The sequence below is a fragment of the Nelumbo nucifera genome, chromosome 1 (assembly GCF_055504915.1).
Source record: "Nelumbo nucifera cultivar China Antique chromosome 1, China Antique-T2T, whole genome shotgun sequence".
NCBI classification, from domain to species: domain Eukaryota; kingdom Viridiplantae; phylum Streptophyta; class Magnoliopsida; order Proteales; family Nelumbonaceae; genus Nelumbo; species Nelumbo nucifera.
The window spans coordinates 200,580,003-200,593,170 of NC_142649.1; the positions used below are offsets into that span (position 1 = coordinate 200,580,003).

The 13,168-nt window shown below is 33.5% G+C and overlaps 1 protein-coding gene across 1 annotated transcript; it reads right to left on the reverse strand.

The window, feature by feature from the left end:
* Positions 1-2,592: 2,592 nt before the first annotated feature.
* LOC104610456 (StAR lipid transfer-like protein) lies at positions 2,593-3,528 on the reverse strand. The gene is made up of 2 exons (XM_010277073.3): positions 3,209-3,528; positions 2,593-2,977 (listed from the first exon to the last, which is right to left on the reverse strand). Exons 1-2 carry the CDS (start codon positions 3,461-3,463, stop codon positions 2,906-2,908), a joined length of 327 nt encoding a protein of 108 aa, XP_010275375.1. The 5' UTR covers positions 3,464-3,528; the 3' UTR covers positions 2,593-2,905.
* Between the last annotated feature and the right edge of the window lie 9,640 nt (positions 3,529-13,168).

Genomic DNA, 13,168 nt, shown 5'->3' on the forward strand with positions numbered 1-13,168 from the left:
CCCTACATTTTCTTTCAAACCAAACGTAGCCTTAAAAGATAAGAATTAAGAGGAAACGAACAGGCTCTAAATGACTCCAACAGCGGATTTCAACTTGGTGCTTGATGGTGAGGATGGCGATGGATCAGGTTGAGTGACTAACTAGCCTTGTTTGGATAAGCTTTAGTCAGCCCATAAGGTCGAGTTCAGGATAAATGAACATACGCTTAACCCATAAACGCCCCTTTTTGCTTTGCCTTTATTTTGTATTTTTGTTACAGGTGTCGTGATGTTGCTGGTTTATTGAGGGACATTGAAGACAATTTGGTGATGTTGTGTTTTTATGAAAATGATTGGTTGGTCCTCTCTCTCTCTCTCTCTAAGACCACCTGAAATTGTGTTTTTTTTTTTCTTTAAATGGAACTTGAAACTTTCCTGAAGATACCATTGCCCACACATTTACAATGATTTCATCAAACTTTCTGTAAAAGATCAGAGATTTAAGGTTATGGATATTTCTGCCTTGTATATATCAGCTATACATGGGGCATGGGCCATGAGTGGAATGGCCTTGACTCATTACCATTCCATTAATATGTCCAAGTTCTCAATAATTTCTATTTGAAGATTGAAATTCAAATTTCTATTATTGACTACACGCTCTCTCATACCTTACTTTGCTTGTTGTCTCATTATTTGTAGGCCAATATGGTCATTGCCTCATTGGCCCAACAATTTTTATGTTATAGAAAACTATGAGCTAGAAGATTGGGTTTGATACATTGTGTTGTGTATCAGCCAATACTCTGGATATGGGTGAAGTGAGAATGAGTTTAAGCCATTTCACTCGTGTGGTGTACCTGTAAGTTAAAATATAGATTGATATTTTAAACCACGGCTTGAGTGAGTTTATAAGTGAATAGTGGGGTGATATTTTGGCTTTTCTTTTTGGATTTAACTTATGGAAGGAGGCGATAGTAAATTATCTTTGGTTTCTTGTACTTAATGTGTTTGATTGCAGTGCAATTTTATTTGCACTAGTACAAATGCATGGGAGTGTACATGAAAAAATGCAAAATTTTGTTTAGTTTTGTTTTGGGTTTTAGCGTTTTACTTTATTTTGCTTCATGTTTTAATTTACTCTATTTGTATTGCAAACAAACAAAATTTGAAACAAAAATAGGTCAGAATTTACATTCAAATCATTTACACTGCTATAATTTTGCATCGGTGCAAATTTATTTGCATTGCAACCAAACACATTATAAGGCTCAGTTTGAAAGGAGTTCAAATACAAATATGTAGAGTTCAAATCTTGTATTTTGTATGTATTTGCACTGTACATACTTATATTTGTACTAAGTGTAAACCATAAAATATTTGAACTCCTTCCAAACTGAGCCTTGGAAAGAGCATAAATACAAATACAAATATGTATAATATAAATACATACAAAATTATATAAAATATAAAGTTTTGCACTCTACATCTTTGTATTTGTAGTTTTGTACTCCCTCCAAACAGAGCTGACAGTGTAAATATAAGGTTTACATGGCTGCTCTGTATGATGATGAAATTGCGTAGTCTCTAGACATTAGCAAGAAGTCTCGTACTGTGCATGAAAAGACCCAGTGAATTGGCCCTAATTTTGAGCGAGTAGGCATACAATTCAACTGTAAAAGGTCTATAATGTACTTGGCTGCTAAATACATCCAAGTAGAAGCTAAATGAAATTCTGTTTTTAGAATTATGGTTCTGGAGCTGTGTCTGATAAAAATTGACACCGGAATGCCTGCCAAGTTTCAGGCCCAAACCAAACTGGTCGTTCAGATTGAATGATTGATTGCATTTTCCATTATGATTGGTTAATTTCAAGATTTTAAAAATTGACCTGGAATTAGAACTGTTCTGCCACTGGTTTTTGGGCTGACAGTTTAATTGTCCTGTTCAAATAAATGGCCATTCCAACTTAAAAAATGAAAAATGAAAATAAAAATGATTAAAAAACCATTGAATGGGTCGAACAGGTTCACAGTTAGACCACTCAAATCAGTGAGTTGTTGATCAATTTAATGAATTTTGGCCAAAGAACAGGTTTAAGATAAAACGAAATTGATAGACGATTTTTAAGCTGAATCAAAGTTCAAAATATCGATATGCTTGATATGGGCTCCTCCACCCTAGGGGCGGCGTACTGAAAAGCCACTGGTTCAAAGTTCAATACTTTGAACCTTGCGCTGAATGGTCTGGTTCAAAGTTCAATACCTTTAAAATAGAAATTTATTCAATTCTGATTGATAGGTAGAATTTCCTTTTCCCCAGGCCCAGCAAACAAATAAATGAATAAATTAACCAAATTAACAACTTCACAATGGATCCATTTATGTTGGGTTAGATTTTTTGACTTTTCAAGAAAGGGGGTCTTATGTAGTTAGGGATGCGTTTACACAATTTGAAAACACTGAAAATCTCTCCGTCTCTCTCTGATTAAATTTTTACTTGAATGAGTTTCACATCTCCATTTTTTATCACTTCTCCCATCTAATTGGTTGATGGGAAGTTGGAAACTATCCTACTGACAGATAAACTTTTTTTTTCCATCATAGAAGACCATAAACAAAGACACTATAGCTGTATCACAATCATATCATGTATTGCATGAATTTAATTTTTTTCTGGATCCTATTGCAAAAGTTCTTTTCTCTAAACCAATAAATATATGTCAATAGGAAATCTTTTTCTCTTTCAGATTCCCCTTTCAAACAACCTAGTGGGTGACTGGGTGTTAGGTTGTATGAATCAAACCCTCAAAAGTATTTCCTAAAAAATTAATGATTTTGAGGAATTGGGGAGTCACTGATTTTTTCAAAAGCATGTCTCAGTCTTTGCACTGTAAACAAAAACAAAAACAAGAGAGTGCTCTTAGTTATTTGGCTTCTCGTGGAGGAATCCCTAATCCATTCCTTATGCTTCCCCCCACCTCCTTCAGGTCTTCTACCTGCAAACATTTTACGCCAACTGTTAGGGAAATTACTCCTACAGTCCTACTCCCTTCCCAATTGGACGAAGTTGAGAAAATCTCTAAATATGCATAAACCAGATTGTTAAATGAACATCGTCGGATTATGGATTAGGGTTCATAGATTTTGGAACCTGGAACCCAGTAAACCGAGCTAGAATGGACTCAAGGCCCAGGGAAGATAAAGAGAGGAGAGAAGAAATCAAGTACCGTGCGAATGCCGGAGGCGTGCAGAAACCCAGCGACAGCGGTTGCTCCGGCACCGACTAAGAGGGAGGCAACGGAGAAGGCTTTGAAGGGCATGAAACATGAATCGCCGACGTAGCCTTTCCGGTAAGAGGAGATCGCCAAAGTTAATTGGGCCGAACTTGCGACGGCCCACCACCAATACCCATTATCGCTACCACCACCAATGCCACCCTTCTCTCCCATCTGCTGCAATGAATTCTCTCTCTCTCTCGACATCTGCACTCACTGTGCAGCTTTCGCTGCTGCCGCCGGCCTTGCTTTTGCCTTTCCTTCCTTTTTCCTAATATTTATAATGGTCTTTTCATGGGCTTTTTATTGGGCATTTGCCTGTCTATACATGGGCCTATAGAGTGGTCCATCTTTCGGTTACTATGGCTGGACTGATAGAAAACAGGGTTCATTGAGGATTCACTTCAGTCTCTGCATTTCACAAGCGTTCTGTTTCTGTTAATGTGTCATGCATGCCACATCAGCAAATAAATGGAATCGATAAAAAAGGTATTTGATAGCCTTGTTTGAATCGTCTTGATGATAAGGTACGTTGAAATTTGAAAAAATTGACTACTTTTTGAGATATCATACACTTTTCATCAATAGATCAAATCGCTTTAATCGCTCAGTTAACCTGCATCCTGGTTTTTTTTTTATATGTTTTTCAAAAAAATAGGTAAAACGAATCACTTGTGAATTGAACCACACCTGTGAAACACTCCGGTGCCGAACATCACTTAAGGTGTTTCTGATGAGATGAAGTAAAAACATTTTGTCTCGAAATCATCTGGTTTTAATACATATTGTTTCTCTAAACAGAAAAAAATACAGAAATATGTTTCTATTGTGTTCTTTTTCATTTTTTTAAATATAATTTTGGTGATTTAAAAAATGTAATACTTTTTTTAGAAACAAAATCATCTTATTTTCACTTTTCAAAATAAAAAAAGAATAAAAAAACATGTTTTTAATTGTATGTATTTTCAGCGTATTGTTGAATAGGACCCATATTTTACAAGTGCCAATGAATAGGTTTTTTTCTTTTCCTAATTTATACCAACGGCATGAATCCCATTAGAACACTAGATTCAATGGTTGAAAATAGTCATTTTGTACTCTGCACCATACATTAGATATTACTATAAGTGGACTCATGAAATCATGCACTAAAGAAATATCACAAGGCTTATATATGGTGCCACATAATTGTCAAGGTGTTGCATAGAAAACAAAGCAACCAAGGTTTAGTATGACTTCATATATAAAAAGTACCTATAAAAGTTATCTTTTATATCAATTAAAGAAAACATTTTGAGATCTCTGTGTCCCAAAAATCATTGACTTGGTTAAAAATATCTGACGGCAATAATTGATATGTTAATCCACTCGACCTGGTCATGGGTTATACACTAAAACTTTTCAATTGTTTAACTTTTCGCTCAGTTGTCCAATTGGGGTGATTTTTATATTAATTTGGGATAATTTTTCAAAATCTATGTGACCCCAAAACTATTAACCCAACAGTTGATTTGTTGACCTATTCTACCTGGTCATCAAATCATAGGTTACACATTAAAACTTCTAGAGGCCATAACTTTTCACAATGATTCATTTCTGGTGAATTTTGCATCAATTTGAGATAACTTTTCAAGATCTATGTGTCCCAAAAGCTATTAAACTGGTCAGAAATCATCTAACCCCGGCAGTTGATTTGTTTACATGTTATACCTGATCATTAGGTCACAGATTTCACGCTGAAACTTTTGGAGGCCATAACTTTTCACTTAGTGGGCTCATTTAGTGAAATTTAGATCGATTTGAAGTAGCTTTTCAAGATTTATGTATCCAAAGAATTGTTGACTTTCTCAAGAAAACATTTGACCTGGGCAGTTGATTCAACAATCCATTCAACACGATCACCAATTCTTAGGTTGTATACTAAAACTTCTAGAGGCCATAACTTTTCACATGATTGTCCTATTAGGGTGATCTTTATGTTGATTTGGAGTAGCTTTTCAAGATCTATGTCTCTCGTAATATATAAAACTATAGATAGTTGTATTAATTAGTTTGGTTGACCCTCATGTTAGTTGCTAAACCAAATCTTACTAAGGTCCTATTTCTATGAGAAAGTAGAGAGAATAGAGAAGCGTTGGAGATAATTTAGAAGTTTTTATAAATCAAGACTATAAATGGGAGTTTTTTTTTTTAAGATACGGTTGGAGGAGAGAATAGATGGGAATTGGAGTATATATTGGTTGTTTGTAAAAATGACATGGAATGAAAAAAAATCAAATATTCCAAAAAGGAAAAAAAAACACTTGTTTTAATCTCTTTCTCAAAAAGTTATCGTTAATTACACCCCAATGAAAGTTGGTGCCTTCTGAAAGTTTCAATGTGTAACTGTGATCAAATGATCAGGTTAAATAAGTAAAGAGAATAACTATCAGGTCAAACAGTTTTTGAACAAGTCAAAGGTTGTTGGGACACGTAAACCACACAAAATTTTCCCAAATCAATATTAAGATCATCCCAATCGGACAATCAAGCGACAATTTATGGCTTCTAGAAGTAGGGATGTCAACGGTATTCAAAAATTCGATTTCAAATTCAATATTTGATATAATTGAATTGAATTCAGATAATTCGAATATCTAATCGGTTAAATTTGGATATCCCATTCTTACTGGATAGTTAATCGGATTTGAATTCAGATATGACCCGATTCAATTCGATAAATATCCGAATTCGACTGATTATTTAATTCTTATATAAAATATTTTATATAATTTATATATAATAATTAAGTTATATAAATAATTTACATACTTTATATCACTAAAATATTTATTTTATATATTTATTAATTATCTAAAATAATTAATTAATCAAATTCGAATCGAATATTTAATCAGATTCGAATTCAGATATTAATTTTCATCAAATCGAATTTGGATATCAGATTTTCTAATCGGATTCAAATTTGGATATTACCTGATCCGATTCGAATTCAATCCATTTACACCCCTATCTAGAAGTTTGAGTATGTAACTTGAGATTTAGTGAGCAGGGAATGGGTCAATAGATTAACTCCCACAATTGGATTTTTTTTTACCAAATCAATGTTTTTTTAAGAAACATAGATCTTAAACAGTTACTCCAAATTGATATTTAGGTCAACTTAGTCGAGCAATTACGCAAAGTGTGTAACATGTGACTTGATGATAGGGTTGAACAAGTCATTGTATCAGCCACCCGAGTCAAATAGGTTTTTGACAAAGTTAATGGTCCTTAGGACACATAGATCTTGAAATTTACCTCGAATTGATAAAAAGATCACCATAGTTGGATAACTGCAAAAAGTTTTAGCTCCAAGAAGTTTCATTGTGTAACCTGTGAACCAATGATTTGTCGAACTAGTCAATGGATCGACTACTTGAGACACATAGAACTCGAAAAGTTGACCAAAATCAATATAAATATCACCTCAATTGGACAACCAAGCTAAAAGTTATGGCCTTCAGAAGTTTTAGTGTGTAAGTCGAGACTGAAGCAATTAAAACTTTTGGAGGCCATGAATTTTTGCTTAGTTGTTTGGTTGGGCTTATCTTTATATTAATTCTAGGTAACATTTTAAGATTTATGCGTCCTAAAAACCATTAATGAATCTTTTGGGGGCAATAACTTTTTTGTTTGTTTGTTTGGTTAGGGTGATCTTTTAGATCCTTTTGGGGCAAAATTTCAAGTTTTATATGTCCAAAGACCATGACTTTGTCAGAAATCATCCGACCTGGGCAATTGATCCATTGACCCATTTCGTCCAACCACGGGTCACACATTGAAAATTTTGGATGGCATAACTTTTTACTTGGTTGTTTAATTGGGTTGATCTTTATATTGATTTGGAAAAATATTTTGAGATCTTTGTCTCCTAAAAAGCCTTTACTTGGTCAAAAACCATTTGACCGAGAGTGTGTAATTCATGGACTAATTCAACTAGGTCATTGGGTCTCTGGTTATATACTGAAACGTCTGGAGGCCATAACTTGTTGCTTGGTTGTTTGATTGTAGTGACCTTAATATCAATTCAGATAACTTTTTGAGAATTATAATTCCGAAAAAACATTGGAGGATAGAGAGCTAATGACATAATTAATGAGGAGAGGTAATTGTAGGAGTTAATGAGAAAGATGAGAGAGAGAGCAGTGGCAGAGCCAAGAATTTTCTTTTGGGAGGGTCAAGTTTAACAAGAAAATGAGATAGGGATAGAAGTAGGGTTTGGGGAAAAATGGTTTGAGAAGTAAGGTCATTACATTTAGTTCAAGTTTTGGGGGGGAGGGGGGCAAGGACCCACTTTATTATGTTTTTGACCCAGTCTCAACTAAATAACCATATGAATAATGGTTTTAACAAAAAAGTTTAGGGGGGCCAAGGACCCCCTACCAATATACTTGGCTCCACCTGAGAGAGAGAGAATGGTGAGTTACTAAGGAGAGAGAATACGGAGTTTGTGTGTGTGCGCGCTCTTCGTAAAAGTCTCCATTGGTTGCTTCCAAAAATGACAAGCAATAAAAAACAAAATTTCATAAAAAAAAGGAAAAAAAGCAAACCCTATTATGTTTCAGAGAGTGTGTGTATATTAAGTCCATTGATACATCTCATCTCATACATATAATTGATGCTTTATTTGGAGGTTTCTGTTACTCGGGGGGTATATAGCTTTTTTTGTTAGTACAAAATTATTATAACGTAATTTTTGACATGCAATTATTTTATTAAATACTTGTTTATTGTGTTGTGTTTAAAATATTAGAGTTAATTAATTTAAAACAGCATTGTCTTTTAAGAGATAAGATGATTATTTTAAGAACAAATTTAATATTATCAATGAAGAGCATTACCATATTTTCAATTTATATGTATGCTAATCTAATTAGCAGAGTTATAATGTATAATTAAGAAACCAGCTTAGACACCTGAAGATAAAAAAACAAAGGTTTTGGCATTTGGTAATTTGTGCTTTTCAGAGCAAAGACACCTGAAACAAAAATATTTATGCAACAAAAAGCATGAAGTCATTTTGGATTACTTAATATATGCCATGTGGCAAATTTCTGATATAGAAAAAGTGTACCATGTGGCAAATTTGTGGTACATTGCAAAATATATGCAAAGTTTGATGTTCATAAATGTGACAAAATATATGCCAAATGCCCACATGGTGTAAACTAGTGCAACTTGGCACAACTATAGGTCATGTGACATTTTTATATTATAAATGTTAGCAATAACAAATTGATACATTGAATTTATCATATCACATTTCGTAAAGCAATATAGGGTAACTTCACAATTATTTATGCTTTTAATTTCAAAAATTTGTTTTGAAAACAATATATACCAAATTGCAAAAGTACAATGACACATAAAAACAATGTAAATGCTTTTGGCAACCATGTATGGTAATTGAAAGTTTTTGAAATTTTTGCTGCATCACAACTAATATTAATTTGTCCCTCTTCACTAGGAAAAACTTTGGCTGTTGAAAGCCAACAAGGAGAAAACATTTTGAGAATGCCATGTTACCATAGAGTGGGGTAAAATAATAATTGTTCCCTATTTCTTTTTAATCATAATCATAGACATGGGTGTGAATTGGTGAATGTATCCAGCCAAAAAACACAATTCACAAATTGTTGATATTATTATATTTTAATTTACTATTAACCCCAAAAAAGGGCCTCTTTGTTTTCTCTGAAGTCCGATATCTAAAAAATGTAATAATTACATTGAGGTATATTGGTATTGGTGAATTGTTCTTTCTTCTGAACTCTGAATGCATATGATGTTGTTTTGAATTCTGAAAATTATCAAATATCCATTTTGACCCCATATATGAGAGCTTTTGTTTGTCTTTTTGGAAGTATCATTGGAAAACAAAAAATTGTAGGATTACACTTTAAGAGATAAGAGATAAAAGGAAATGAACAACCATTTAAAATTAAAAAATTCCGCTTAAGAGATATGAGTTAAGAGGAAACGAACATGCCCTAAAATGAAATTTAACATCACACAATACTCGTTTTATATCTCTATAAAAGTTCATCACCTAAATTTTTAAATATAATGTAGAGGAGAATTAGTAAATATTAGTAAATCTTACAATTTTTTTTTGATAAATGAACAAAAAAAATGATACACCAGAAAGATTAAATGTTACAAAAAGAAGAATATACCCAAACAAGTAAGCCTATTGATGATACTTAAAACTTCATAACTCAATTCGATTATCACATATTTGAATGGTGTTTATATAATCATATTGGATTTTCAATCCGCGTTCGATTAATAATAAAAACAAAAAAATAAAAAAATACATAAAATTTATAGAGAATATTAGATACATTATTACTATTATTATCATCATTTAAAATTATCACATACAAAGATTATACACACTTACTAGTCAAATAAAAAATAAAGAGAAAAGAGATGAGCACATTTCCCCTTAAAAATACTAAAATACCATATTTTTTTTCAAAAGTTATGAAATCAAAATGTAAAGACAAAAGAGATGGGCGGGCTTCCCCTTCAAAATATTAAAATATCAATTTTCTTTCAAAAGTTAATGATAGCTTCTTTGTACATTGCCTTTTCACCGATTTTTAATTACTAAGATAATATTATAAAGGGCGGTTTAATAAAAAAATCATCACGGTATGTCATTCAACCATGGTTTTATAAAACATTGTCTTTCAAAAGTTATAAAATGAATATTCATTAACATATTTATAAAAATACCTGTAATCGAATTGAATATTTGTCAAATCGAATCGCCTAACATTCGAATTCGATTTGATTAAATAATCGGTATTAAAATCACATTCGAATTCGACCATTCATCTGATTCGAATTATCCCAATTTGATTTGTTTAACTCGGATCTCAAATTTGAAGTCAAATTTTTGAATACCGTTTATACGCGTAGTTAAATACTTTGCAGTGTTGCAGTGTAGCAGGGAAGCCACTTTATGTGGGCTTCCTGTGTACCAAACTCTAGCAACAGGAAATCTAGTTTTCTTGGAGTAGGATAGCTTGTTATACGAAGATTTCCTCTGAACCTTCCTAACCTCTCCCATGATTAGATTCTTTTATCCACTTCAGACCTGTCAAGTCTAATCATGTGTAGAATCCCATCTTTCCATCCTTTCGTCATGTATTTTTAAAAGACCACTGCTGGGAAGTTCACAAGGGATGGATAATTATACCACTTTTGGCAATTTTCTGTACAGATTGCATCAAATTTAAGCTAAAATTGACTTCTTTAAGGGTCTGTTTGGTTCACAGTCAAAATCTTTTGGAATCGGAATGGTCCATTTCCATAGTCTGTTTGGTTCAGACAAATAGGAATGAGAATTAAAATCAGCAGAAATGGGATTTCATTCCCAAGGGAGGGGTAGGGAATGGCCATTCCCTCAAATAGGGGAATGCCATTCCAGAAGGAATGGGAATGGGATTCCGATTCCACCCAACCAAATAGTTGGAATTGGAATAGCCTATTCTGATTCCGATTCCAGACCCCTATTCCCGCAAACCAAATGGAGCCTAAGATCCAAGTACTAACAAACTAAAATAGTTCACAAGGATGGATACTTACACCACTTTCTGGCAATTTTCTGTAAAGACTGAAATTTATGCTAAAATTGACTTCTCCAAGATCCAAGCACTAACAAACTAAACTGCTAGGAAAGGAAGCCAGAAATCAATTAGCGGATAAAACATTGTTTTGGAAGATAAAACATTAATTTACATGACTCATCAGACATGGGAAAACCAAATAACCCATAAAGGGTAAATGAAAAGTAAAAAAAAGAAAAAAAGATAAAGGAATGCAAAAAAAGAACATATATATATATATATATTCTTAACAAAAAAATCTAGCACTCGTTTCATTTTATACAACACATGAACAAATGATTGTCTGGTCTCAAATAAATAAAATAGCGACCTGATTTCTTCATTTTTCTGTAACTAATTTTCTTAATGTTTGATCAATGTTCCTGGTGACTTCTACAACAGGTGGCACTAATGGATATTCCAAAGAAAGAACAAAGTAAGTCAATCAGAATTTCAGTGAAACCTTCACCATTAAGATCATGGCAAGAATGACACAAATTCAAAAACAGAAAACCAATATTGTAAGACTTCGACTGGACTTAAAAATGGAAATCCTTACTAGGTCACAGTTTTACCAGTTAACTGGATGGTTAGTCCATTCAAAAAATGAAAATCATTTAACTGGGACCCCGAAAGGCCAGTGGGTCACTGGGCCACTGGTTCAACTGCCCAATCCAGTCTGAAGTCTTACAACACTGTTAAAAACACATCAAATGGTAATATTAAAAGGGAAGTCCAGTGCACATGGCTCCTGCCAATGCAGGTTCTGGGGAGGGACAGATGTATGCAGCCTTACCCTTGCACATAGAGGGATGCTGTTTCCAAGATTTGAACCCTGGTTACCCATAAAGAAACAATGGAGAAATCTTCCTCAGCATTATTATTAGCATAATTTTTTTTGATAAAATTATATGTGCAGATTCTTTGTCACCTAATTAAATAAACAAGTGTAGCCGAAGAGCAGTGTTGCATGCAATTTCCTAAATGGAAGAAGTGTCTGTGTCAGACATGTGTTGGACTTTGACACTCCCTGGATTCTTGAGGGGACACTTCCACATGACATTTTTCTTCCTCTCCTTGCTTATTTGACATAAATGAACAATTAGTGTACACATCAAATGCCATTTTTCTACAAAATGTTATCAAGTAACAAAGGTAATCTTTTAAAAACCCATTTTGTTGTTTACAAAAAGAAAAATAAAAACCTTTTTTATAGGTTGATAATGTTAAAAACTTGTCAAAATGTGGAGTATTTTAATAGCTTGTATTCATCTATAGATGTGTCTGTAAGCCCTTGTTTTTTCATGACAAGTCAGGGTCCTGGACACAGATGCGATACTGATTCTTGTGTCTTTGTCCATGCAAAATTGCCAAAGAACTTGGTGGACCTAGATGTTGGATTTGGTTGGACATGGTTACTCAAATAGGAAGCCCTCTTTCTGCTTAAGGTTTAAGGCTATGTTTATGTTGTTATATGACATTCAACATATAAGGTGACTTGAAGAATTTGGTGTTTTGGATTTTCAAAAGAGGTGACAACCTGTGGACTAGGGAGAATATTGGTGTTTTTCTCTCAGGTAAAGGCTTCTCAAGATGTTCCTGTTCTTTTCCCTACTGAATCAATTTCATGTTATCCACTAAAACAGAACTTACTTGGAAGCCTCTATGAGCATGATTTGAAGGATTTAGATGAACATTCAGAGATTAGTTGGACTAGTTACAGTTCTTGGGATTACTCAAAAGGCTACCAGAGAATTGGTAATATTAACAAGATAATGAGGGAATCAATGAAGCAGAATCTTTGAAACATGGGAAAAATATTTTTCTTTTGGAAGAAGCACAGATCAACCTTTCATTAATAGACTTAACCTTTGTACAGGTATACCCTGCCCAGAGAAATCAAAATATATGTCTTTCTTCTTTTTACAAGCAGAAAAAGCAAGTTGATGTGCCATATTATTACTTTCCTATTTGCATGGACTATACGGCACATACCGAAAAAAAGAAGTAAATTCAGAACATGCTCTTTTAAGATCCTTTCAGACCATTGACACTCTAATTGAGGTTGGTTGATCTCCATGACAACAGCTTCAGCATCAGAAAACACAACAAGCTTCTTACAATTCCTATCCCGAGCAAACTCCAGAGCTCGTACAACTGCCCACTATTCAGTATCACCACTACTCCTTGCACAGCATTGATAGCCAGTGGCAAAAACAACATTGTTGTTATTAGAATTTCACATCATCAATCC